The sequence below is a fragment of the Nicotiana tabacum genome, chromosome 5 (assembly GCF_000715075.1).
Source record: "Nicotiana tabacum cultivar K326 chromosome 5, ASM71507v2, whole genome shotgun sequence".
Taxonomy (NCBI): Eukaryota; Viridiplantae; Streptophyta; class Magnoliopsida; order Solanales; family Solanaceae; genus Nicotiana; species Nicotiana tabacum.
The window spans coordinates 45,681,782-45,707,613 of NC_134084.1; the positions used below are offsets into that span (position 1 = coordinate 45,681,782).

Genomic DNA, 25,832 nt, shown 5'->3' on the forward strand with positions numbered 1-25,832 from the left:
AGGCATGCACGTGAAGGAGATAAGTTTAAGTGGTTATATCTGATATCTTCTAAACGAAAAGGTTGCATAATTGATAAGGAGAAGGACTCCTTACTCAAGAGACTTTATCCAAGATAAGGGAGGAGTTAGAAGTTAAATATAACTATAACTCTTCTACTACGGAAGAGTATAGCATTAAAACTCTAGTTATTTCCTATTTTACTAACTCTATATATTGTAGGATTTTCTCATTTATAGGTATGCACAAACTCTGAAGTTAAACGTGAGTTACGAGCAAAATAGTAAGGCATTTTGCAAGCAATTCTTGTGTGATTCAAGTGTACAAACCTGAAGCTACATGAACCAGATAGAAGATCTAGTTCTAAGTGTGTGTCTTTTACTCTAGTTTCATTGTAGTAGGTGTTTCAAATTGTACCTTTCAGCTTTATCTAGATGCAATTGTACTAGGTACTCTGAGTGTTGTATTCAAGTTAGAGTTAACTTGAAGTTGTCGCAACAGCTAGAGGCTGGTTGCCACAAATGGATTATGGGTAATCCTTAGGTTTACAAAGAGTTTTGTAATTGCTGTTTTGGCTCAGTGATTTAGTGAAGTGTTGGGGAAAATCTTACTGAGTAGTAAGTCGTGATTTTTTCACCTTTTGAGCCAGGTGTTTTTCACGTAAAAATACTTGTGTTCTTTACTTTCTGCATTTATTATTCCGCAACAGTAGTATAAGGAACACATAGAAGAACCATGTCCTTGTATAATCCGTGCAAACAAAAAATTGAACACCACACAGATCACCCTCTCTTGTGTGGTATTGAAGTATAAAACATCACTCACTCTTGCTAGTGTCATGTTTTCTCCACTTTCTAGTCTAAAATTGTGAAGATGAGCTACATTCGTGCTAATTCTAAAATTTATATAAGACTTATAATTACTTATAGTTACAAAATACTCTGAAAGAGGAAAATAAAAAATTATTAATCTAAATACTTTAATACCAATTCTGATAAATATGAACTTCATTATACACTACTATAAAACTGGCTAAAACCGTTTAGAAATATCGATCAAAATCGATCGGAAAACTAGAAAAACTAACCGATTTCCGACCGACTTTAATTCATTGAAATTAAGTTGGTCGGTAAAATATAGCGATTGAAGCGGGTCGATATTTCTGACCAATTTCGGTCGGTAAATTAATTTTCACAAACGACCAAAAAAGAAAAAAAATTATCGAAAAATCCGAGCGAAGTCGGTCGGTATTTTTAATTATGCAATTAAAATATTCACCGTCTGGGACTCGAACTAGGGTCTGTACTATGGTAGGATACTATTCTACTACTAGACTATTGGTACATTTTTGTTTAAGATTTTTTTAAAATATTTTCATACTCTTTAATTGCATTTTCGCGCGAAAATAACTGACTGATTTCGATCGGTTTTATTAAAAATATAAATTACCGACCCAAGTCGATCGGTTTTTAAAATGACTGACTGAAATAACCGACGGATTTCGGTCGGTTTTTGAATATTAATTTTAATTTATTTAATGTGAAAAACTGACTGAAATCGGTTGATTTCTTAAAAGATAAATTTTTCGGGATGCTAAAATAGTTTCCCGCACTTTTGCGCCAATAAGTCGATCGAAGTCGGTCGGTTGGCCGCAGTCGATTTTGGCCGAATTTCTAGTAGTGATATAATATTCCCTCTATCCTAATTCCTGCGACATGGTTCGAAATTTCGAGAGTCAAATTTATTAATTTTGACTATATATTTTGATATAAAATCTTTATGTATTTTAAAATAAAATCTACATATTAAAAACCAAATAAAAAGTACTACTCCCTTCGATCCACAATAAGTGATCAATTTGCTTTTTTATTTTGGTCCAAAATAAGTGTCCATTTATATAATCAAGAAGGAATTCAATTTATTTTTACAAAATTACCCTTATGTATATATCCCTAAAAAGTTTCTCCTCACATTAAATATTTAATTAAGGGTAGTTTAGCCATACTAGGTATTTTTGTATAGAATTTAGTATTTTCTTAATGGGCGCGCTAAAAGCAAATTGGTCACTTATTGTGGACTGAAGGGAGTATAAGTTAAAATAATTAATAATTCAAAATATTTAAAAGGCATATGAAAAAGTTGTGGTAAAAAAATAATTTCTCGGAATCCGAACGATGCCACATAAATTGGGACGAGCTGAATACTACTCCATCCGTTCACTTTTACTTGGCATGTTTTTACTTTTCACGCCCCTTAATAAATAATAAATAAAATGCATAATTTACCATGATACCCATATTAATTGATGCATATTTTATTAGATTTGAGAAAATGATTTGAAATGAGTAATAAATACTGTGGGTATAACATGAAATTTTTTTTTTGCCTTCTCTTGATATGCATAAATTGACAAGTAAAATGAAAATCTATTTTAATATACATGTCAAGTAAAAGTGAACGGAGGAAGTAGTTAATTTGTAAAGTACCCTATATTTAGTCAAATAGTCAACTCTCTTTTTCGATGTTCACATTTAAAATTATGTTTTTCTCATACCCTGAAAACCACATCTTTGACCATCTTTATGACGTGAGGATGAACCGTGAATAATGGTTAATGAAAGAAAAATAGGAGAGAGGAAAGGATAATATTAGGCAGAATTGAATCATAATGATACAGGGTAGAGTTGCAACTATCGTGTTACAACTCTAATCCCATAAAAGTATCTCAGCTTTTGTCCTTTTCGTTCTTTTTGTAATTAATTTCTTTCCCACAAACGCAGAAAATTTATTTTTGCTTTCCTCGACAATCAAACAATTATTTTACGATTTTGTTGATTGATTTTACATTAGGAAGATAATCTCAGTGAATTCATTCACAACATGAAAACATCAGATGGTAATAATGACAATTTTCCATCTCCCCCTGGTCAATTATCACCATTACAAATTCCAAAACTTGAATCTTCTTCAATTCAAGGACAACTTAATTCTCCACCACGACCACCGGCTCCGCCAATTGATGGACTTCCTTCACCATTATTATCGCCATCATCGTCACGAAATTCCATGCATAAGTCACATTTATTGTCACCAACAACAATAACAACGACAACAACTACGCTCCATTCAGTGCCATCATCACCAAATATTCCCGTTCATGGACCTCACTCGCCAGCGCAATTATCATCGTCGTCACGGATGCCAATGCCTGGATCTCCATCATTACCACCATGTAAAACACCGTTATGTCACCAATCTTCCATGATGCAACCACCTCCATATGGTTACCCACCCCAACGGATGCCACCACCATTTCCATATTTTTCTTCCCCCTTTCCTCATGACCAATTTCATCCATTTTATTTGCCAACGTCCCCCGGAAATAATAATGTCTTTAATGGTCAAGTTTACAGTCAGCCCTGGTCCACAGGCCTTTTTGATTGTTTTCAAGACCTCAAGAACTGTACGTTCCTCTAATTATTTTTCTTGATTTTTCTTACCAATTCTCTCAAATTTTTATTATTAGAACTTTAAAGCATTGCACTAATTTTGTAACAATTTGACTTGGAAGATAACCATGGTTTTACGACATTTTGTTGTAGGTTTTATTACATGTTTATGTCCCTGCGTTACTTTTGGGCAAGTGGATGAGATTGTATCTGAAGGGCAAATGGGTAATTCTCGAATGAGATATTATATGATGACATTCATTTTAGTTAATGTAAATAAACTGGGGAAAAAAAACATGCATGTATTACTATATATTTTGGTCAAATTTTGGAAATTTTATTTTGATGAATATTATGTGTGATGCAGCTTGGTGGGAAAGTGCACTGATGTTTGGAATACTGGAATCGGTTTGCTTCAGTCAAGCATCATGCGTTATTGCATGGTATCATCGTGCGCAATTCAGGAAAAAATACAATTTGATTGGTAATCTCCTTAGTGAATTTTTAATTACTCTCTGTTGCACGAGATTGGTCCTCTGTCAGAATTACCGACAGCTTAACAAACTCGGCTATGATGTAGCCCTAGGTAATTCCTCATTTTATTTCCTCTTTCTCTTAGGTTTCTCTTTTTGGATAATTCTCATATATTTATTGGAGATAACTTAGTACTTATGAGAAAATTATAAAACGTAAATATTGTCTTCCTTTTTTGTTTCCCACCTATTGTCCGATATTTATTTTGGGGTTTCAGCTAATTTAGATTTCTGCCGTATAAAACCATTAAAAAAAGAACATTCGGCTCGAACCCAAGACTCTTTTTAAGGGGTAAATAATTATATAAGAAAAGTTATGTAGAGATTATTTATAACATCAAAGTCTATGTTTGTCTTCTAAATACTTTATCTTCGTAGTGTTAATACATGTATTATTATTTCATATTCTATTTGTTGGGGACGGATTTATAGCTCAGATTATGGGATAGGTGAACCCATGATCTCTCTACGTCAAATTAACTAATTTATGTATGAATCTATAATTGATCTAATATTATATGCTAGCCCCATCCAAAAGGTTGAGAGGTGAACTTGGTTGAATATTAAATCATTTACCCAAAGGAATAAGGATCCATTTCGGCTCTGGCATAAAATTATACATAGTTTCATGCATAACTTAATATGGGTATTATTTAATAATTCCAACCAATTACTGCATTTATTATGTTGGATTATTTTTTCTTATATGACCAAGTTGCATTAGTTGTGCAGGAATTATATTTCTTTGTCCCTCCAATTAAACATTGAATTGCTGTTTGCAAGAACTTTATGTTTTAATTATTTTTCCTAATCTTTCCAAACAAATGACTCCTTATTATTTTCAGGATGGAAAGCAAATAAGAAGAAACAAAGAAGAATAGCAAGCCAAACGGCAGCACGATTTGTTCCACCAGTGGTTAATCCAGGGATGTTTAGATGAGTAGCAGATTATTGGTGGATAATTGCTATACCAGAAATGATTATCGCATATCCTAATAGTGGAGTAATTTTTTATATATATTTTAATTCTTTTGACAACATTGTAAGGTGAAAAAAAAGGAGGAATCCAAGTCGAAAACTAGTATATAGCGCAGTAGTAATTATATATTATATATATATAATAAAGCCAACATATATATGCATTGTTTAATTCTTAACGAAGAATCTATGCTATGTACCCTATTTTTGAGAATTAAAATGGAAACATCATGCTCTTTTTCTAGAATAGTGATACTATTATGAAGTTAGTTTCAAGGAAAGAACAGTATATTCGGTGTTTATATCAATTCTAAAAAAATATAACTGTTTACCCTTTAAACGGATAACAATTAAATTTATACGCGTTCTCAGTTTCTCACTTCGATTTATATCATATGATCAGGGTCACTTGTGTTCTTAGCCCTCAACGTAACTTCCTATCGTCTGCTTTACGAGAAATTTTCTGCTAGTCTTCTCTCCACAGCGAAGGATAGGGGCCTTAACACCCCAACACACTTATTTAGTAAAACAAAGTTTCTGACTATATCCAGTGTTCATTCAATTCAAATCTGAAGTAGTTCGAACGTAGTATATATATTCATAATAGTTGTCTAGCTTCCTTCTCGATATTGTATATACCTTGCTTATCGATAGTAAACTTTAAACTATCAACTATCAACTAATGAAGCATAACGAACGAAGGAATATAAAGAACGCCTAGTGCAAACTTAACAAGAGAGTATTCAAATGAGTAAGAGCATAGGGTGGTGATTTGAGTATTTGACCTTGAATTTGAGTTTCGATGGTTCCCATAGGCTCGAGTGGTGATTTTCGACTTAGGCATGCGTTCGAATTTGGATTTGGAGTCCCGTGGAGGTAATTTGAAGTATTTTGGCGAAAATTGAAAAGTTGAAGTTTTGGAAGGTTGAAAGGTTTGACCAATAGTTGACTTTGGTGTTATCGGGGTCGAAATGTGATTCTGAGAGTTGGAACAGATCTGTTATGTCATTTGGGACAATGATTGAGCACGGGCCATTTCCTCCTATTTTTGAACTGCTGTTTTCTGATATCTGGTTTCCTTAATCGCGTTTACATCCATCCCTCCGCGATCGCGTAGTGTAAGTTTGGAGCAGATGATATTTACTCTACACGTTCGCATTCTTCTGTCCGCGAATGCGTAAGTGTACCTTTCCCTCCTTCGCGTTCGCATGTTGATTAACGAGTTCGCGTAGCTTAAATTTTGGGCCATCAACCTTTTCCCCTTCGGGATCGCACCCTACTGTATGCGATCACATAGTACATTTTTTGGCAAAGTTCTCCTTCTTCGTGATCGCAGCTCCTTTTCCGCGATCGCGATGTACAAACACCTGGGAAGAATATAAGTACTCTATTTCGAGGGTTAGCCATTTTTCACAATTTTGGAGTTCTAGAGCTTGGTTTTAAGCGATTCTTAGTAGATTTTTCAAGCAAAATATTGGGCAAGTGTTCTTCACCTAGAATTTATTATGTTCCATGAATCTATCTTTATTTTTATCATTTAATTAGTGTTTTGGGTTAAGGAAAAATGGGAATTTTTAAGAAAACTTTCAAAATGTAAAATGATGATTTGAAAGATCAAATGGTATCAGAATTTAATAATTCTAGAGTGGTTGAACTCGTATCGGAATGGATGTTTGGGTTTTATAGATTTTATCGGGTTCCGAGGTGCGGGACCGGAGAGTTTACTTTTGTTGACTTTTTGTAAATTGTATAAGAATCATAGCTTTGTTAATTGAAATTATTTTCTCTTACATTGTTTGATGTATCCAAGTCATCTTTGAGTAGATTGAGCCGAGCAGTGGTGAATTGGTAAAGGAAAAGCTAAATTGAGTATTGAGTTGGCCGAATTGAGGTAACTGTCTTGTCTAACTTTGTGGGGAAAAAACCACCCCTTAGGAACTGAGTCGATTGTGCTATCTTGTTATGTGGAAGCCGTGTACACAAGGTGACAAGTGGGTACACGGTCTATAAATGGTATTGACCGGTTTAGATTGTTTAGTCTCTTCCCTTTCCTTTGATTAAATTGTCATAATAACATGTGGTATCTCGTTGTTAGGCTACTCTACATGCTCTATACGATGTTGTTAGCATTTATATACCTCTTACTCGTTATTTGGCCCTTATATGCCTTGGTTGAAGTTATTGCCTTCCTTATTTTCTTGTTACCTCTTAATCGCTGAGTTCCTTTATGACTCGGTGCATATTTGTTGTCACGCCCCAAACCTGGGAAGGCGTGGCTGGCACCCGGTGTCGTGCTGGCCTGAGCGAACCAATCTGTAACTCATTATCATTCGACCAAAACTAGAACATACATAGGTCGAGTTAGCTGAACTCATTCCTTTTATAACTATCATAGGCCCACATGACCATTACTCATAATGTACAATTGTAAGTGGGCAAACACTAACTCAATGAACCATCTTTCTTAAATCATGAGTATATATGGGTTGTCAAGGCCTCTGCATACTGTACAAAATGAACCTCTGTCTACAAAGGCTCTAAGATTATTCGACATCAAATTGGACAGCGTACCGACCTACCCATAAGTCTGTAGCAAAATTCTGACACAATGACTCATAGACTCGGCTGCACTCCGAATGAGGTGGAGTCTTACTGATCCTTCGCTGAATGCCAATCTCGTCTACTATGAGTGCTCGTCAAACTGATTACATATACTTGCAGGCATGAATGCAGTGTCCCCAACAAAAGGACGTCAGTACGAATAATGTACTGAGCATGTAAGGCATGTAAATCAGTATATAAAGGACATGAAAGAAACATAGAGTAAAGGACTCAACCTGAAAATCTGGATAGGTCTGTAAATCATGAAATATTTATAATGTCATGCATATGTGTATAAATGTCATATAATGCATAGGTCTGTACGTACATAACATCATCAAGCCTCTGAGGGTATCTCATCATATCATTTCAGTCACTGTGACCAATATCATCAACATATACCAGCTGATCAAGTAGTGGTGCATATATAACGCCGTTACCTTTTTCCATATCTCATATATTTCTTATATGAAATCACAATTACAAGAAAGAAAAGGACTAGGAAATGGGGAATGAAATAATCAAGTAGTAGTTGTTGCAAGTAGTGCAACGTCTATTGAGCCAAAAACAGAACAAGTGGAAGTAGTGGGGTTTCTCTTTTCTATCACTTTAGTTTAACTTTGTGGAATTGGAGAAGAAGAGTAGGTGTGGAATATCCGTTGCCTAAATGCTACTTTGATAACCTTTTTCTTGAATTGGAAAGGTGTTAGGCTTAACGTAATGACTAGGCCACATATTAATTAAATGTGCTACATTTTCACTCAAATGCAAGAGTCATCATTTGGACAAGGCCTTGCTGCCACGTTTGGGGGTAAAATCTTTATCAAACTTATTCACAATTATCTTAATCAAAGTGGGTGATGACTTGCCACAAAAATCCCTTAAATTTTAACACTAATTCCATGAAATAAGAGTCACACTTTGGCTTTGATGAAGACTCATTGTGTTGCCACGTTTTGGCTCATTACCCTTATCCAAAGACTTTAATTACTCAACCACTAATTATTAGGTAATTAATTCCCCCATTATCAATAATACACATAATTAAGGATTATCTCAAATTACTTAGAATACTACTCACTTTTAATATATTTAATGTACCCTACTATTATGCTCATGTGGTACCATATAAGATCAATACCTACACTATTATTTCATTAATCAACTATGTAAATATATATATATTTTCTCAACTCCTAATTTTTCTAATCTCATGTAAAGAGTACAAATTTTTGTATGCTTAATTCTTAAAATGGTAAGAAGATAACCTTTTTTTCTTGTGAAAAAAAAATAATTTCTATCTTTACAATAAAGAAAATTTCATTTATAAACTTTCTCGTATTATGTATATAATTTAAAGCATATCGGAAAGTAGTAAAATATATTTTACAAAGGGACCTTTAACTAATTACACATGTCATTAAGTGAATACCCATTTGATTAGTCATCAAAACCCCGCATTTACTTGTGTAAACAATGCACTTTAAGTGCTATGACTCATATATGCACATTTTGTGCCACCTTTACTTCTAGTAGTGCTTAGTCACCAAATATTGTCTCCCACAACTACACATGGGATCCTCCTCCCTCCATTCTTTCCTTAGATGATGACACATATGTATATACTGGCACTAATCGCCTACTAAAATTAGACACTCATTCCATAACCTCACCTAATTTGCACATGTACCCACCCCTTTATTATACCTAATAAAGCACTTTAACTCCTAAGAGGCCACCTACTACCTTATTATGCTTAGTCATTCTGGATACTACACATGGATTTAATGTCCACAACAATAATTACCTACTAATTAATCTGTTAATATTCCACTAAAATTTAATATTTAATCAATAAGCCACATAATAATTTCTAAGTCTCATTTCACTTAAATACTAGTATACTTCATATACCTTACTATCATGGTCACGTGGTATAGCACTAGTCCATAAATATGGGGTATTATAGCTTGGCACTAGTTCGCAACATGTTATATTTATTGTTATGATATTGATATTGTACAGTGGGATTGGGTTGCACACCGCAACAAGTGAAATAAGGGTGAATCGATATGGTTGAATAAGGGTGGATACGATATTGATATTATATGGTGGGATCGGGTTGCACGCCATAACATATTTGTGTATTTTGTATCCCCTGTTTTATTGTATTGGCTTCAATTCCTTCGTACGAGATTCTGAGAATTTGTATTTTCTGATTTCACCGTCTTCTGAGGATTTATTTATCATCATTGACATTACTGCCTTGCCGTCATTTCCTGAGTTGTTTTCCTAGTACTATTATTCTAGTAAATTGATTTTCATGGTGAATTTACTACGTTGAGTCATTATCTCCTGCCCTACTGAGTTGTTAGTTATATAGTGATTTAAAATAAAGAAATTAATATCATGCTACCTTGTATGACTTTTAAGTTAGAATTCGTCGTATATTTCAGTATTACCAATTCTAATAATTGTTATATTTTATTTCAATTGATTTCTCTAGTTAATTTCCTTAACTTGTTTGGGGTTTGTATTTTACTTAAAAAGAAATTGTTATTAGGTTTTAATTTAATAAATCCTATATTAAATACAATAGCTTATTCGATGTTGTATCTTTATTTGAAATATTATTTTTTTTACTCAAATGATTTCTAAAATAAATTCATCTTTCTCGCTGATTTCCGATTTGGTCTAGAAACTATAAATTTACTTTATGATATGTAAATGGAACTTCTTGAACATATTAGTTAGCATTTGACACGGATACTACGTACCGAGAAGCACGTGGATTCTTGTTGTGCAAAGTGAGATGGAAAGATGTTGGCGCAAGGTACCATGTGTGTTAAAGGTTGGAAGTTGTGATTTATGGTATGAGATTGTCGAGAATTGGGATTATGAGAATCGTGTATTAGAAACGATTGGATTGGTTAAGTTGACATCACTTTCCCTACTCGAGCACTTTTATACTTGTTTGTATCTCAATTATGTTGTTGTTTAATTACTTGGCTATTTGTTGCTGTCATTCGTGTTCTCCTTGTCGATACTACTGTTTGTAATCCGATTTCTTTCTACTATTGGTATTGCTTTGATATTCCTTCCTTGTTAGCTTTATGTTATATCCTGCACATGTTTATATGCTCGGTAGGTGTATTGACCTGACCTCGTCACTACTCTACCGAGGTTAGGCTTGATACTTACTGGGTATCACCGTAGTGTGCTCATACTACACTTCTGCACATTTTTTTTTGTGCAGAACCAGGTGTAAGCACGTGATTTTTGCTTCACGGACAATCGCTCCAAAAGAAAATAAAAATAGTGACAAATGACTTCGCTGTACAATCTTTCGAGTTTTCCGTGACATGTGTTGTTAGTCATTTGTGGGTCTGTCCATTTTGCATTTAATCATTAATCAAACAAAATACAAAAAATATGTATGCATTTCTAGGTTGTAATTTAACCATTTTAAATTTTTCTTATATAGGTGTGTGAATAATTGTGTTAAGTATTGATTAATGGGTATTTCAAATTCATTTTTAATTTAGTTGTATTTCAAAAATTAGAAAACAAAATAAAAAGTGCAAGAAATCGGATTGGGCCCATGATATTTAAAATTCTGAAGGCCCAAAACCAGCCCAAGTCAGCCAACCCAAGACCCATCCACCGGTCGTCAAAACGACGTAGTTCGATACCAAGACTATGTCGTTTCAAGGGCGGCTCATCTCAGCCGTTCCAATCAATCCAATCCAACGGTCCAGGATCACTATCAGTAACCCGTTTCAAAACCCGACCCAGGAACCAATCCGAACCAACCTCCCCAACCTAGGCCAAACGGTGTCGTTCCGTTCTAAGTAAAAGATCCTGGCCATCAATCTCGATGCATCCAACGGCCAGGATCTAATTACACTTTACGTATATAAACATAATTCATTACCCAGCCCCCTATACGAGCACCCCCATCCCGTCGTCCCCAAGCTCAAACCCAGACCTCCCATTAGAAACCCTAGCCACCCCATCTCCCTCGCCATTAAAGCCGGCGGCATGGACGCCGGTGGCCACCTCCTGAACACCCTAGGACCACCTCACTGTCCTAAACATGGATCTGCTATCCATTTGCCTCGAATCACCTTCCTTCGTCTCGAATCTTCATTTGAAGATTTGAGTCGAACTCTGATCTATACCAAACCACCCCATCTTCATACCAGACACTCCCCTGACCCTCCTCGTGACCAAACCAAACTTGGTTTGGTCCGAATCTACCCACAACTCCTAAAAAACCAGATCTGAAAATCCAAAACCTAGAACACGGATAGCCTTGGAATCCAGCCGACCTTAACAAGGGTTCGAGGTCTAATAAACCTTAATCAAGGCGTTCTCATGTAAGAACACCCTGATTAAAGTTTGTTTGGCCTCAAATGGTCAAAGCTAAGTCGGACTTGGGTCATTTCGGTTTAAACTTTTCCAGTAAGTGTTCTCTTTTCTTTGTTTTGATTGAGTTGTCAGCATGATTTGTTGTGATTGTTTGTTATTATCTGTTATTTTTCCCTGATTTCTTCCATCTCTATCAAAAGACCTTTTTATTTGGTCAATTGTTTTCAGTTTGTGTTCTGAATGTACTCTGTGATATACATGCTCGTCAATTAGATTAATCGTCAAATTAATTAACTCATATAGGTTCCCAGTAGTTGAACAAAAGATGTTTGAAGTCATTCGGGACCCTGTACGTATTGTTTATATGAGCGACTGATTATTACCTGTTATATTTAGTATAGTCGACTCGACAAACGTCGTCGATTAGTTTTCTATAACTAATGGATCAAATAAGCTAATAATTTCACATGACTAAATGAACCATGTCACTGACTGAATGCTCGACATTGCCTGAGATTAGCCTATAAACTGCATTACAAAACAGCTAAAAGATTCAGTCTAGGGCAGCTTCGATTTTAAATTTTTCAGAAGTCCAAAATAACCCATTATTGCAGAGGGTCAAGACAGTGATAACCAGGGTTTAACAGGGGTAGTCTGGGGTTTGAAAAGAACAAAAATGATTAGTTTAAATGAGCTGACAAGTAGGGTACTAATTTGGGATTAAACTAATACCAATGGGGAACAAGACACAAGAGTATGGGGTTTAAAATGAATACTAAAATGAGCCCATAACTCTTGATTAAAGAATAAGCCAGGCGTGGGGAACAAATGGCTGGCATTAAAAGATGCTTAGGCATGGGTTTAAAGGGTATGGGCAGTCTGCAAAATGGAGAATCCAGGCAGCTTGACTGCACTGGTCGTTTGGCTTATAAATAGGCCATTTCAGAACTTAAAAAGAGCTGGACTTTTAGTCTTCAGAAAGGAGAAAACAAAGTGAAAATTTCCAGAACACTTTAACTAAACATTGCCCAAAACTGCACAAGGAACTAAGTTGTTTGAGCTGTTCTGGCCAAGTCAGTTATTCTAACTAGGGTCATTACTGTTCCATTAAGAGAAGGCTGTGTGTTTTCTGCTGTGATTGTTACTGCATTGAGTTTTCTGCGTGCTGTGGATTGATTTTTAGTCTTCCTGATTGTTGGAACTGTACTGGATATTTGCTGAACTTTGTGGTTGTTGGGTCTTCTGTTGCTGTTACATTCGGTATCTTGGGTTTTCTGCTGGTTTATTACTCTGTGTCTGGGAGTGTTTGTTTGGTGCTCGACCACCTATTGGGTTTTCCTTGTTCTGGAAATTGTTGCTGGTTGTCTGTGGACTGTGGAAAACACTTGTGATTGTTGGTTTGTTGCTGTTTGTTGTTGTTGCTTACCTGCTGTTGCTGTTCTAGTTGTATACCGCTCAGCTGATCACCTTTCTTCTTCTTTTCCTCCTCTATACCAGGTACACAACTAATACTGTCCATGTAACTTGAAAGTTGAGCACAAATACAAAAGGGGAGATTTGAAGACATCTATGTCCACATGTAGTTGTTATATAGATTATCATTTAGTGTGTAATGGTTTACAATCTTGTTTGGGTATTGGGGTTGGTCCTTTCATATAGTGAATACAAAAATGTAGTATGGTTTAATATCATATGTTGGTTAAGTTGACAGACAAAAGGATTGGCAGTATACTAGGCTATGTCTTGGAAATTAGTTGTGTTTTGGAATTAGCATTCTCTTTTAATGCATGTCAAAGAATAAAACTATCCGCCTCAGCTAGTTTCATTCTCTTTTGATAAACTACCTCGTTATAATTATCAAGCCACACCCTTATAACAATTAGCACAAGTCCGCGCCCCTCAACCTTATGAAGGTCGAGCCCAGGTCAAAACGGACCAAACAGACCCGCCTCGGATAAATAGCGGCCCAGGTCTTGCCCATTCCGCATAAGCTGGATTTGGGCCCATAATGTTCGATCAGCTGTCCGCATGCATGGTCACGTTTCCTTATTCTGTAAAAGCATTTCGGATCCTGCTATAAATAATCTGCAAGCATGTAATTAACTAGGACTATTTCTGTTTTTCAATTAGTAGAGACAAACGCGACAAGAAACGTAGTTGCTATAGGATATCCTTTTAAAATAAGGACGAGATGAGCCTCGACAAAAATAAAAAAAATGCACAAATTGCGGGGCCCTCGTTAGATGTATATATTGAAGCATTCAGTCCCTGAGGTGGGTCGTTTAGCAAATCTCACGACCTCCCGAAATAATAACGTGATAGCCTCTTTAAGCGCGTATTTAATAATTTTACCTTCTTAAATTCGGGTGCGCATTTATGTGACCCAAATCCAAATCTCGACGGATTCGAAATGTGTTTCTAATCACGGGTACATTGATTGTGACGTGGTTCGAGATGCATGGCCATGACGTCGCAAATCCCTAGATGTACAAAGCTGTGGGGCCCTCTAGATTTATGTATATATTAAAGTATTTAGAATTCGGGATATGTCGTTTAACGAATTTTTACGACTTTCCCCAAAATAACAAGACGCTAGTTGCTTTAGGCGCGCCTTTAACAATTTATTTTCCTTAATTCGGGTGCACATTGATGTGACCCAAATCCAAATCTCAACGGAGTCAAAGTGTGTCGACGACCACGGGTATATTGATTGTAACGCGGTTCGAGATTCATTTTCACAACATTGCAATTCTTGATAAAAACAGTAAATGATAAAAGCGGTTAAAAGTTAAATTTTGCACATAAGTCCACACTTGTATAAAATCAGATAATAAAGTCGAATATAACAGTTGAGCGACCGTGCTAGAACCACGGAACTCGGGAATGCCTAACACCTTCTCTCGGGTTAACAAAATTCCTTATCCGGATTTCTGGTGCGCAGACTGTAATATGGAGTCATTCTTTTCCTCGATTCGGGATTAAAATTGGTGACTTGGGACACCCTAAATCTCCCAAGTGGCTGCTCTGAAATAATTAAACCAATCCCGTTTCGATTGTCCTTTAATTGGAAAAAACTCCCTTGCCCCCCGCGGGTACGTAAAAAGGAGGTGCGACAGCTCTGGCGACTCCACTGGGGATTCCAACCCAGAACCACTGGTTCAGGGTTAAGAATTCGAGCTTAAAATAATTGTTATTATTTGGCTTTATTTATTATCTGATTTTTGCGTGTTCGCGCCTAATGTGCCAAATGCTGCTTTAATTGCTTTGATATTATTTGAACTGTACATATAAACTGTGCCGAAACCCTTCTCTTCTCTCTTGAGGAGCGCACGCTAGTCGTGGCTTCTTTCTATTAGTGTCATATGCCAAAATAGAACGAGGATTCGGAGGAGTTGCAAAATCGGATGGCCTTTTGGTTACCGGTACACAGCTCCCATCCTTGGCTCGAGTTGTCCGCTCGGGTAAGCCAGGTCTAGAACAAACACCTAGGTTTTACAGCTTAGTATAACTTAACTTCATGCCGGATCCCTAGTAGGAACGCTTATTTGCATCATATGCATTTGACTTAGGGGACTCGGCACAGGGGCTGGGTCCGTCTAGGACAAGCAACCTGAGAATAAAGACCATCCTGCTACATCCTGTTTGATTTATGCATTTACTTGTTTCAAGGCTTGCATGCTGACCGGCTTCTGAATATCGGGAATGTTTGAAAAAAGAAAAAGAGAGAGAAAAAAAAAAGAATAACGGTTAAGGGGTTAATTATTTATTCTTGAAAAATAAAAAAAAACGGTTAAAGCTCTGCCAGAATTTTGAAAAAAAGAGGAAACAAAAAATGTGTGTCTTATTAATTTGTTTAGAAAGTAAGAGTTTTTGATTTATTTCTAAGAGAAAAATAGTGTGCCTCCAAAATACGGCTTATGCCTGAACTACGTCAGTTTGATTCCCGCAGGGTGCGAGATACGTAGGCAACCCCCATCGGGCTCAACTTGTTCTTCAAAATATATGTACAATCCAAAGAACGAAAGTTTTTAAGGTGACATCATACTTTTCAGAAACAACCAAATTTCGTTTTTCTAGAAAAAAAGGGTGTGTCAATTTGGTATTTGAGTCCAATGAGTCTGGATCTTTGCTTAATCACCCCAATAAACATGCAGAATGAGCATAAGTCCAAGTTTGCCGGTAACAGTTAGAAGCAAAATCCCTCTGGAAGTGCGATTATGGTGGGAGGATTTGGAAAAGTCAGAGCAAGACAAGATCAAACTGCACCTGGGAGGTTTGGTTAATTTGTTGAACGTCAGGCCTCGGTGCGACATCATAAAGGCTTTGGTTACATTTTGGGATCCGGCCCACAACGTGTTCCGTTTCTCGGATTTTGAACTCACCCCAACCTTAGAAGAAATGGCGGGTTACATGGACGTCACTGGAGGTTTGAGACACAAATACCTGATTACTCCAAGAGCTGTGAATTCACACAAATTCATGGATCTGTTGAAGATAAGCAAGAGAGTCCCTTACGCTGAACTGGATAGAGGTTTTTCTACCCTACAATTCATATACCAGAGGTACGGGAGCATAGGAGGATTTAATGATCCAGAAAGTGGTGTTTGCAGCAGGGGAAATCTGGTAAAATGGAATGAGCATAGGCGGTTCGCTTTTATGGTGGCATTTTTGGGCCTTGTGGTGTTTCCCCGAAAAGATAGAAATATCGACCTGAAAGTGGCTGGAATCGTCAAAGTCCTGATTACCAACGATAAAAGCATCCTTGCTCCTATGATAGTGTCAGAAATGTACCGAGCCCTCACGGCTTGTAAGGCCGGAACAGACTTCTTCGAGGGGTGCAACTTGTTATTACAGATGTGGATGATCGAACACTTGTGTCACCATCCTCAGTATATGCGCTACATGTCTACAAATGGGGGCTGCATCGAGGGTTATAACCTAAGGGTTTCAGGTTTCCGATCACCGGGAGGGTTTGAAGAATGGATATCCTATCTCCGGGTCATCACCGCAGATCAAATAAACTGGACTTTGGGTTGGCTTTCTGTGGAAGAAATCATATACATGCCCGCCACTGGTCCTCACTTCCTCTTGATGGGACTCAGAGGTATTCAACCTTATGCCCCTTACAGGGTGATGAGACAGTTAGGAAGATGTCAAGTACCACACCCGGACGAAGATCTCAGCATTTATGCAGTCGAGGTCAGCAGTGACGGCCAATTTCCTGAAAAGACAGTTCGTTGCATATGGAGTGAATGCTAGTACCTGACGGCAAATACTCGGGTAGGTGATGTGTCTAAGGGTGAAGTCTCGCCGGCCTATCTCGCTTGGCATAACAAGAAGAACATTGTGAAACGGCCAACCAAACGGCCTCACCTCCAAGATTTTGTTGAGTCATCACAAGAACAATGGGTCTGGCTCGCAAAAGAGGAAGGTTACCTGGTTGAAATCAGGAAGCTGAAGCAACAAGTTGAAAGGATTGTATTCGAAAACAACGTGCAGGTCGCCCAAGAGCAGGCTAAAAAAGACAAGCTAGCCCAAGAGAACCAAACCCTGAAGGCCCGCCTTTGCCAAGCCAGTAAGAATAACATCGACCGACAGAAGCGTTGCTCCGACGAAAGATTGATAGCTAGTTTGAGAAATCAGGTCATCCAAAGCCAAGAAAAATTAGACCAATCAGAGGCTTGCATAGCAAGGATGAAGGTCAAATGGGCAAAAGGTACAATGGCCCGGAGGAAGCGCCTACAGCAAGTCATGAGGGATTGTGAACTGAGCGTCAAAGCAGTAAAGGAAACGAATTCCGCTCTGCAAGAGCGGATCTTCAAGCAAACACAAGATGCCCAAGCCGACAGGAGACGCTATTACAATGCAATGACCAGGATGGAAAGGCAAATAGAGATGTTCCAGGATCAGCTCGCCACCAATGCACAAACGCTAGGATTAAAGAGCCGACAGATAAGGCAGTTGTTCGCAGAAAGGGACAACATTCGAGCAAGAATTGACGAAATAGGGCATTACATCTACCTGAAATGCTTGGCATGCGAGCAAACACCTCGGGAAACCCTCATTGTCTCCATCATGGGCTGCGTCCACCGGATTATGAAGAGTTGAAGAGCTTGCAAAGAGACCTTACACCTAGGGCCGCGAAAGGGCCGAAAGATGCCTCGTGGGTCCCTAAGTTGGAAAATTAGTCATTGATCGAGTCCTGTTCGTTTTGTTTGTTATTTCCCCATATGTTGTTTTCTTTTCTTCAAACCAAGTTTAAAACCGTGGAGTCTGTACTGTTGCTATTTTGTTTGAAGCAATGTGTAATAGCAAATTTTGATAATGAAATTAAGTGACTCCGGAAGAATTTCTATGTGTCTTTACTTTAAGGCAGAACTACGCCTGGTCTGATTCACGCGGGGACATGATACGTAGGCAATCCCCATAAGATTCGATCGCTTTTAATAAATAAAGAAAATAAAATACAAATAAAATAAAACACAGGGTTTCCCAAAATACTTTAAAGGGACGAATGAGCAAACCGGGATGACGCATGTTGTTTGAAGCAAAGCATGTAGAAACGGTTAACTGCCTAGGTGCATTGCATCCTCTATGTGTTATGATCAAATCTGTTAAACTCTAACGCTAACAAAGTTTGTTGTTGTCTGATCCAGTCAAGTTAGTTGTTAAAGAACTCTGGCAACACACTCATACCAAACCAGATCCAAAGGACCGGTAGCAACAAGCATGACTACTTCAGAGAATAGTAATGAGGAAGAGAGGCCGATGAGCCAGTTGCTAAAAGAAGCGATGGAAAAGATTGAAAGGATGGGACTAGAGATGAATGCAATGCAGCTAGCCATAGCCAAAACACAAAAGAGCCCTGAAACACTGGGACACATGCCAGAATACCCTCACTCCGGCCCTTCCACAAGCCGCCCAAATCCCCTTTATCATCAAGAAAGAAGCCCTCATGATTCCCAGGCTCCACCACCCCATCAACCTCTCCCAACACCCAATATTCCCATTTTTGTGGGACCAACATCAGCCCCTTTGCAAAGGACGACCAGTGAGCCATTGTTTCAGGCTCACGATACACAATACTATCCCCCCGAGCCTACGTTTCATGCCCCCGAACCATAGGCTTACAATCCACATTTGGAAGTGCCAGCAGAGGTTGAGAAGCCGGCTAAGGCCCCTGAACAGGATGAAGTATTGAGAAAGTTCAAAAGCCTGGAGCAGTCCTTCAGGAACTTGCACGGATTGGGCAATCAAGTCAGCGTAGCATACAAAGATCTGTGCTCTTTCCCAAACGTCCAACTCCCGGCTGGGTTCAAGATGCCTAAGTTTGATTTATATGAAGGGAACGGTGATCCCATGGCACATTTGCGGGGATTCTGTAGCAAAATGAGAGGGGCAGGCGGCAAGGATGAGCTGTTGATAGCTTATTTCGGCCAAAGTCTGAGCGGATCTGCACTAGAATGGTATACCAGGCAGGATTCTAGTAGGTGGTACACGTGGGATGATCTGGCGCAGGCTTTTGCAGGTCATTTCCAGTACAATCTCGAGATAGTCCCTGACCGTCTCACATTATTGAGAACTGGGAAGAAACCCGGGGAAAGTTTTCGCGAGTTCGGGTTCCGCTGGAGAGAACAAGCAGCTAGAGTCGATCCTCCCATGAGAGAGGGAGAGATGGTGGACTATTTCTTGCAGACACTGGATCCAACCTACTTTGGTCACTTGGTGACAACAGTTGGAAAATCTTTCAACGAGGTGGTCAAGATAGGGGTCATGATAGAAGAGGTTCTGTGGTCTGACAAAATCTTGAACTATTCGGCACTCAAAGCCACAACCCAGGCTATTCAAAGCGGCACGGGAGGTGCGCTGAGAAGAAAGAAAGAAGAGGTTGCCACGGTCGAGGCAGGCAGTTGGTCTAGGGCTGGCAGGCCGCACTACAACCCACCCAGACCTCACAGGTCAGAAAACCCATACAACCCACCACAAAATTTCTATCCACCTCGAGAACCACATTGTTCCGTACACCAAGCCCAGGCATACACTCAGCCTCCGGTTCGCCCACAATGGCGCGCGCCGGCTCCCCAGAACATATATGCACCACCACAAAACACCTACCCTCCACCAAGGGTGTATAGAAACCCTTCAGGGGCAGGCTTTTGGGGAAATCCAGATGCTAGGAATGACAGGTTGCGGAAGCAGAGAACTTTCACGGAGCTGGGAGAAACCTACACCGCTTTGTTCCACAAGCTGAGGCAATTGGGTTTGGTTAGTCCTGTCCAGACTCGAGAACCAAATCCCCCACCTCAGAATTTGGATCGATCAATCAGTTGTGAATACTATTCAGGGATGCTCGGGCATGATACTGAGAAGTGCTGGAAATTAAGGCATGCCATACAGGATCTTATTGACACCAATAAGATCGAGGTCCAGACACCGGAGGCTCCTAACATCAACCAAAACCCACTGCCAGCGTACCACGAAACTCACATGATTGAGTTGGTGTGTGAGGGAGGAGAATTGAGAAAACCCTCACAAACAGTGATGATGATCCAAGTCACCCTGAAAGAAGTCTCAACCAGTGGAGGAACGAGTGTACAGTCGCAGGGAGAAGGCGTCAAGCCGGTAGTGATATTGGGAAAGAGCCCGTCCGCCATAAAAAGCAAACCCGAGCCAAGCAAGTTGGTAATATCAAGGATCCCGCCCACACCTGCAGTCGTGTTAAAAGGGGTATATAGAGAACTGGTGACCATAAAGCCTGTGGTCCAGCTGCCGATGATTGAGAGCAGGGCTGTGCCTTGGAAATATGAAAAGGCGGTGGTGATGTACAAAGGAAAACAGGTGGAAGAAGTCAGTTGTGAAGCGCAAGGGTTGACTCGATCAGGTCGATGTTTTGCCCCGGTAGAGCTAAGAAGAACCAACCCAGTTGCAACCAAGAAACCTGTGTCCGAAGAAGAGGCTGAAGAGTTCCTGAGGAAGATGAAAGTACAAGACTATTCTGTGGTCGAGCAGCTGAGAAAAACACCGGCCCAGATCTCACTGTTGTCATTACTGATCCATTCTGAGGAGCATCGTCGGGCCCTGTTGAAGATATTGAACAAAGCTCATGTACCCAGTGAGATTTCTGTAAACTACCTGGAAACCATTGCCAGCAAGATTTTCGAGGTGAACAGGGTAACATTCTCAGATGATGACCTGCCGGTGGAGGGTACGGAGCATAATAAAGCTCTATACCTAGCTGTCAAATGTGAAGACTCGGTGGTAACTCGAGTATTGGTGGATAACGGCTCAAGCGCCAATATTTGCCCACTATCTACCTTGAACCAGTTAAAGATCGACCACGGAAGGATCCACAAGAATAGTATCTGTGTCCGAGGGTTTGACGGAAACGGAACAGCCACTGTGGGGGATGTTGTACTTGAACTGACCATCGGTCCAGTCCTGTTTACCATGGAATTCCAGGTATTAGACGCCACAGTATCTTATAACCTGCTGTTGGGACGACCCTGGATTCATGCAGCCAAGGCGGTGCCCTCCACCCTACATCAGATGGTGAAGTTCGAGTGGGAAAGACAAGAGGTCGTGTTACACGGCGAGGATACAACGTGCACCATGGGCGGAGCCATTGTACCTTTCATAGAGACCGCTGATGACAAAGGTCCTTGGGTCTACCAGATTTTCGATACAGGGTCGGCCAACAAAATTTCTGAAGGAGAAATCATCCCGCACCCTAGGGTAGCTGCCGCAACAGTCATGATGGTCTCAGAAATGCTGGGTAATGGATTTGTGCCGGGAAAAGGCCTGGGAGTCGAGCTTCAAGGGATTATCCAACCTGTCTCCCTTCCTAAAAATCTGGAAACTTTCGGATTAGGGTTCAAACCAACCGCAGCAGATAGGAAGCAAGCGCGAAAAATGAAGAAGAGGGTCTGGTTTCTGCCTAAACCAGTGCCACGTCTCTCACGGTCTTTTGTTAAAGCAAGTGCCAAGGGGTCACCGGTCCCAAAGATTCTAGGACCTTTGATCGGTATAAATGAAGACCTGAATCAGAGTTTTGAGAGGCTATTCGCGGATGTCAGTATGGTGGAAGCTGGAGAAGGTTCCAGCAGAGCAGAGATACAGTTTGTGGGGCCTGAGGCCAAGACCAACAATTGGACAGTTACTCCTCTTCCTGTCCGAGGGGAGTCTTGGTAGTAGGCTTTGATTTATATTTTGTGTGTTTTGTTTTGTCCGGATTATTCAAGGGTGTAATCCAAATTTTACTTTCGTTTTTGTAAAAGTGTGAATCCTTTTATCCCGCAAGTTTAATAAAGTTCTTTTCTTTTGTCCCATTTTAATTTTTGTTTTGTTCTTTTTCTTTCTGAACAGTTCTCTTTTTACTGGTTCTAATGACATGGCATGCACAGCGGATCTTCGACCTAGTCTAATAAATCAATCTGAATCCGACTCAATGATGCAAGAGGTCGTTCGTGATGATGAATCTGAATGTGACGAAGGTGAAGCCTTCGAAGAGATAAACCGAGAACTGTGCCAATTTGAAGAGAAACCCAAGCCTAACCTAAATAACATTGAGGCTGTGAATCTAGGAGACGCTGATAACGTCCAAGAGACCAAAATTAGCATCCACATTGAGCCGAATGTCAGAGAAGAATTGATCAAAACCCTCATGGAATTCAAAGATGTTTTTGCATGGTCATATGACGATATGCCTGGATTAAACACCAATTTAGTGGTTCACAAATTGCCCACTGACCCGGCATACCCTCCCGTCAAGCAAAAATTAAGGAAATTTAAAACAAAGATGAGTGTAAAGATCAAGGAAGAAGTGATTAAGCAGTTGCAAGCGAAGGTCATTCGGGTCACTCGATATCCCGAGTGGTTGGCCAATGTGGTACCAGTCCCAAAGAAGGATGGAAAAATCAGGGTGTGCGTCGACTACTGCAACCTCAACAAAGCAAGTCCCAAGGACAATTTTCCGTTACCCAACATTCATATCCTGATCGATAATTGCGCTGGGCGCGAGATCGGATCCTTTGTGGATTGCTATGCGGGTTATCATCAGATCCTAATGGACGAGGAAGATGCGGAAAAAATAGCGTTTATTACGCCATGGGGAACATACTGCTATCGGGTAATGCCATTCGGACTGAAGAATGCCGGGGCAACATACATGCGAGCAATGACTGCTGTGTTTCACGACATGATACACAAAGAAATCGAGGTGTACGTCGATGATGTGATCATCAAATCTTGGCGTCAGGAAGACCATGTAGCAGACCTAAGGAGATTTTTCCAAAGACTCCGAAGGTATGATATCAAGCTCAACCCGGCCAAATGCGCATTCCGGGTTCCATCAGGAAAGCTGCTAGGATTCATCGTCAGTCGACGGGGGATTGAGTTAGACCCATCCAAAATTGAATCCATCCGAGATTTGCCACCGCCAAGGAACAAAACAGAGGTAATGAGTTTGCTGGGTAGACTCAATTACATCAGCAGGTTCATCGCCCAACTCACAGCAACTTGTGAGCCCATATTTCGGTTGCTGAGAAAGGATGCTGCGGTAGATTGGACGGCGGAGTGTCAGGAGGCCTTCGACCGAATCAAAGGGTATCTATCTAATCCACCCGTATTGGTCCCGCCGAAGCCTGGGAAGCCCTTAATTCTTTACCTAACGGTCTTGGAAAGTTCATTTGGTTGTGTGTTGGGGCAACATGATGACACAGGAAGGAAGGAGCAGGCCATCTGCTATCTTAGCAAGAAATTAACAATACATGAGGTCAAGTACACTCAACTCGAGAAAACATGTTGTGCCCTAACTTGGGTAGCTCAGAAGTTGAAGCACTACCTGCCTTCGTATACTACTTATCTCATATCCCGTTTGGACCCATTAAAGTATATCTTTCAGAAACCTATGCCCACGGGAAGGTTGGCAAAGTGGCAAATTCTGCTCACAGAGTTTGATATCATCTATGTGACGAGGACGGCCATGAAAGCCCAGGCGCTGGCAGACCATTTGGCGGAGAATCCCGTTGATGAAAAATACGAGCCCTTAAGAACGTATTTTCCTGACGAAGAGGTAATGCATACAAATGAGTTGGAATTACCTGAGGAACCGGGTTGGAAGCTTTTCTTCGATGGAGCTGCAAACGCAAAAGGGGTTGGAATAGGAGCAGTGCTCATTTCTGAAACAGGACGCCATTATCCTGTTACGGCTCAACTACGCTTCTATTGCACCAACAATATGGCCGAGTATGAGGCTTGCATTCTGGGTCTGCGCTTGGATGCCGACATGGATGTCCAAGACGTCTTGGTCTTGGGAGACTCGGACCTCTTGGTACACCAGATTCAGGGTGAATGGGAAACGCGAGATCTAAAACTCATACCATACCAACAATGCTTGCATGATCTGAGCAAGCAATTTCGATCGGTGGAATTCAAACACATCCCGAGAGTTCACAATGAGGTTGCGGATGCCTTGGCCACCTTAGCATCAATGCTGCACCACCCTGACAAAATGTATGTTGACCCTCTGCACATCCAGGTCCGTGATCTGCACGCCTACTGCAATGCCGTAGAAGAAGAAGCAGATGGCGAACCCTGGTTTCATGATATCAAGGAATACCTCAGAATGGGGATATATCCAGAACATGCCTCTGGAGACCAAAAAAGAGCCCTTCGGCGTTTGTCGAATGGTTTCTTCCTCAGCGGAGGAGTATTGTACAAAAGAACCCCGGATTTGGGATTGTTGAGATGCATAGATGCCAGTCAAGCAACGACGGTTATGGCAGAGGTACATGCTGGAGTTTGTGGGCCACACATGAGCGGATATGTATTGGCAAGAAAGATCCTTCGAACAGGGTGTAATTGGCTCACCATGGAACACGACTGTATCACCTTCATAAGGAAATGCCATCAGTGCCAGATACATGGAGATTTGATTCATTCTCCGCCAACGGAGTTACATACGATGTCAGCACCCTGGCCGTTTGTGGCATGGGGCATGGATGTCATTGGGCCCATCGAGCCGGCAGCATCCAACGGTCATAGGTTCATTCTAGTGACCATTGATTACTTCACCAAATGGGTTGAGGCTAAAACCTTCAAATCAGTAACCAAAAAGGCAGTGGTGGACTTTGTCCATTCCCATATCATCTGCAGATTTGGGATCCCAAAAGTTATCATCACGGATAACGGTGCGAATCTTAATAGCAGCCTGATGAGAGAGGTATGCCAACAATTCAAGATTACACACCGCAATTCCACCCCATATCGTCCCAAGGCGAATGGAGCAGTCGAAGCAGCCAATAAGAATATCAAGAAGATACTGCGAAAGATGGTGGAAGGATCCAGACAATGGCACGAGAAATTACCCTTTGCTTTGTTGGGTTACCGCACTACTGTCCGGACTTCCATAGGCACAACTCCTTATTTGTTGGTATACGGAACTGAGGCCGTAATACCAGCGGAAGTCGAAATTCCGTCCCTCCGAATTGTCGCTGAGGCCGGGATTAATGATGATGAATGGGTCAAAGCTCGATTGGAACAGTTGAGCCTGATAGATGAGAAAAGATTGGCAGCAGTGTGCCATGGTCAGCTGTACCAGAAGAGAATGGCAAGAACATATAATAAGAAGGTGCGCCCCAGGAAGTTTGAAGTAGGGCAGCAGGTATTGAAGAAGATCCTCCCACATCAGGTCGAGGCAAAAGGCAAATTCGCCCCAAATTGGCAAGGGCCTTATATCGTGACCAGAGTATTGTCCAACGGTGCTTTGTGTTTGACAGATGTCGAAGGTAGATGTGTCGACATGGCTATCAATTCAGATGCAGTCAAGAGATATTATGCGTAATTTCTTTAATTATGGCAATTTTTGGTTTATTTGTTTGTATTTGGCATTTATTGGATAATGAG

General features: G+C 40.1%; 1 protein-coding gene across 1 annotated transcript; it reads left to right on the forward strand.

Moving 5' to 3' along the window:
* The first annotated feature begins 2,620 nt into the window (after positions 1-2,620).
* Positions 2,621-5,226, forward strand: LOC107815529 (uncharacterized). The gene is made up of 4 exons (XM_016641132.2): positions 2,621-3,461; positions 3,601-3,672; positions 3,815-4,033; positions 4,826-5,226. Exons 1-4 carry the CDS (start codon positions 2,879-2,881, stop codon positions 4,918-4,920), a joined length of 969 nt encoding a protein of 322 aa, XP_016496618.2. The 5' UTR covers positions 2,621-2,878; the 3' UTR covers positions 4,921-5,226.
* Positions 5,227-25,832: the final 20,606 nt, after the last annotated feature.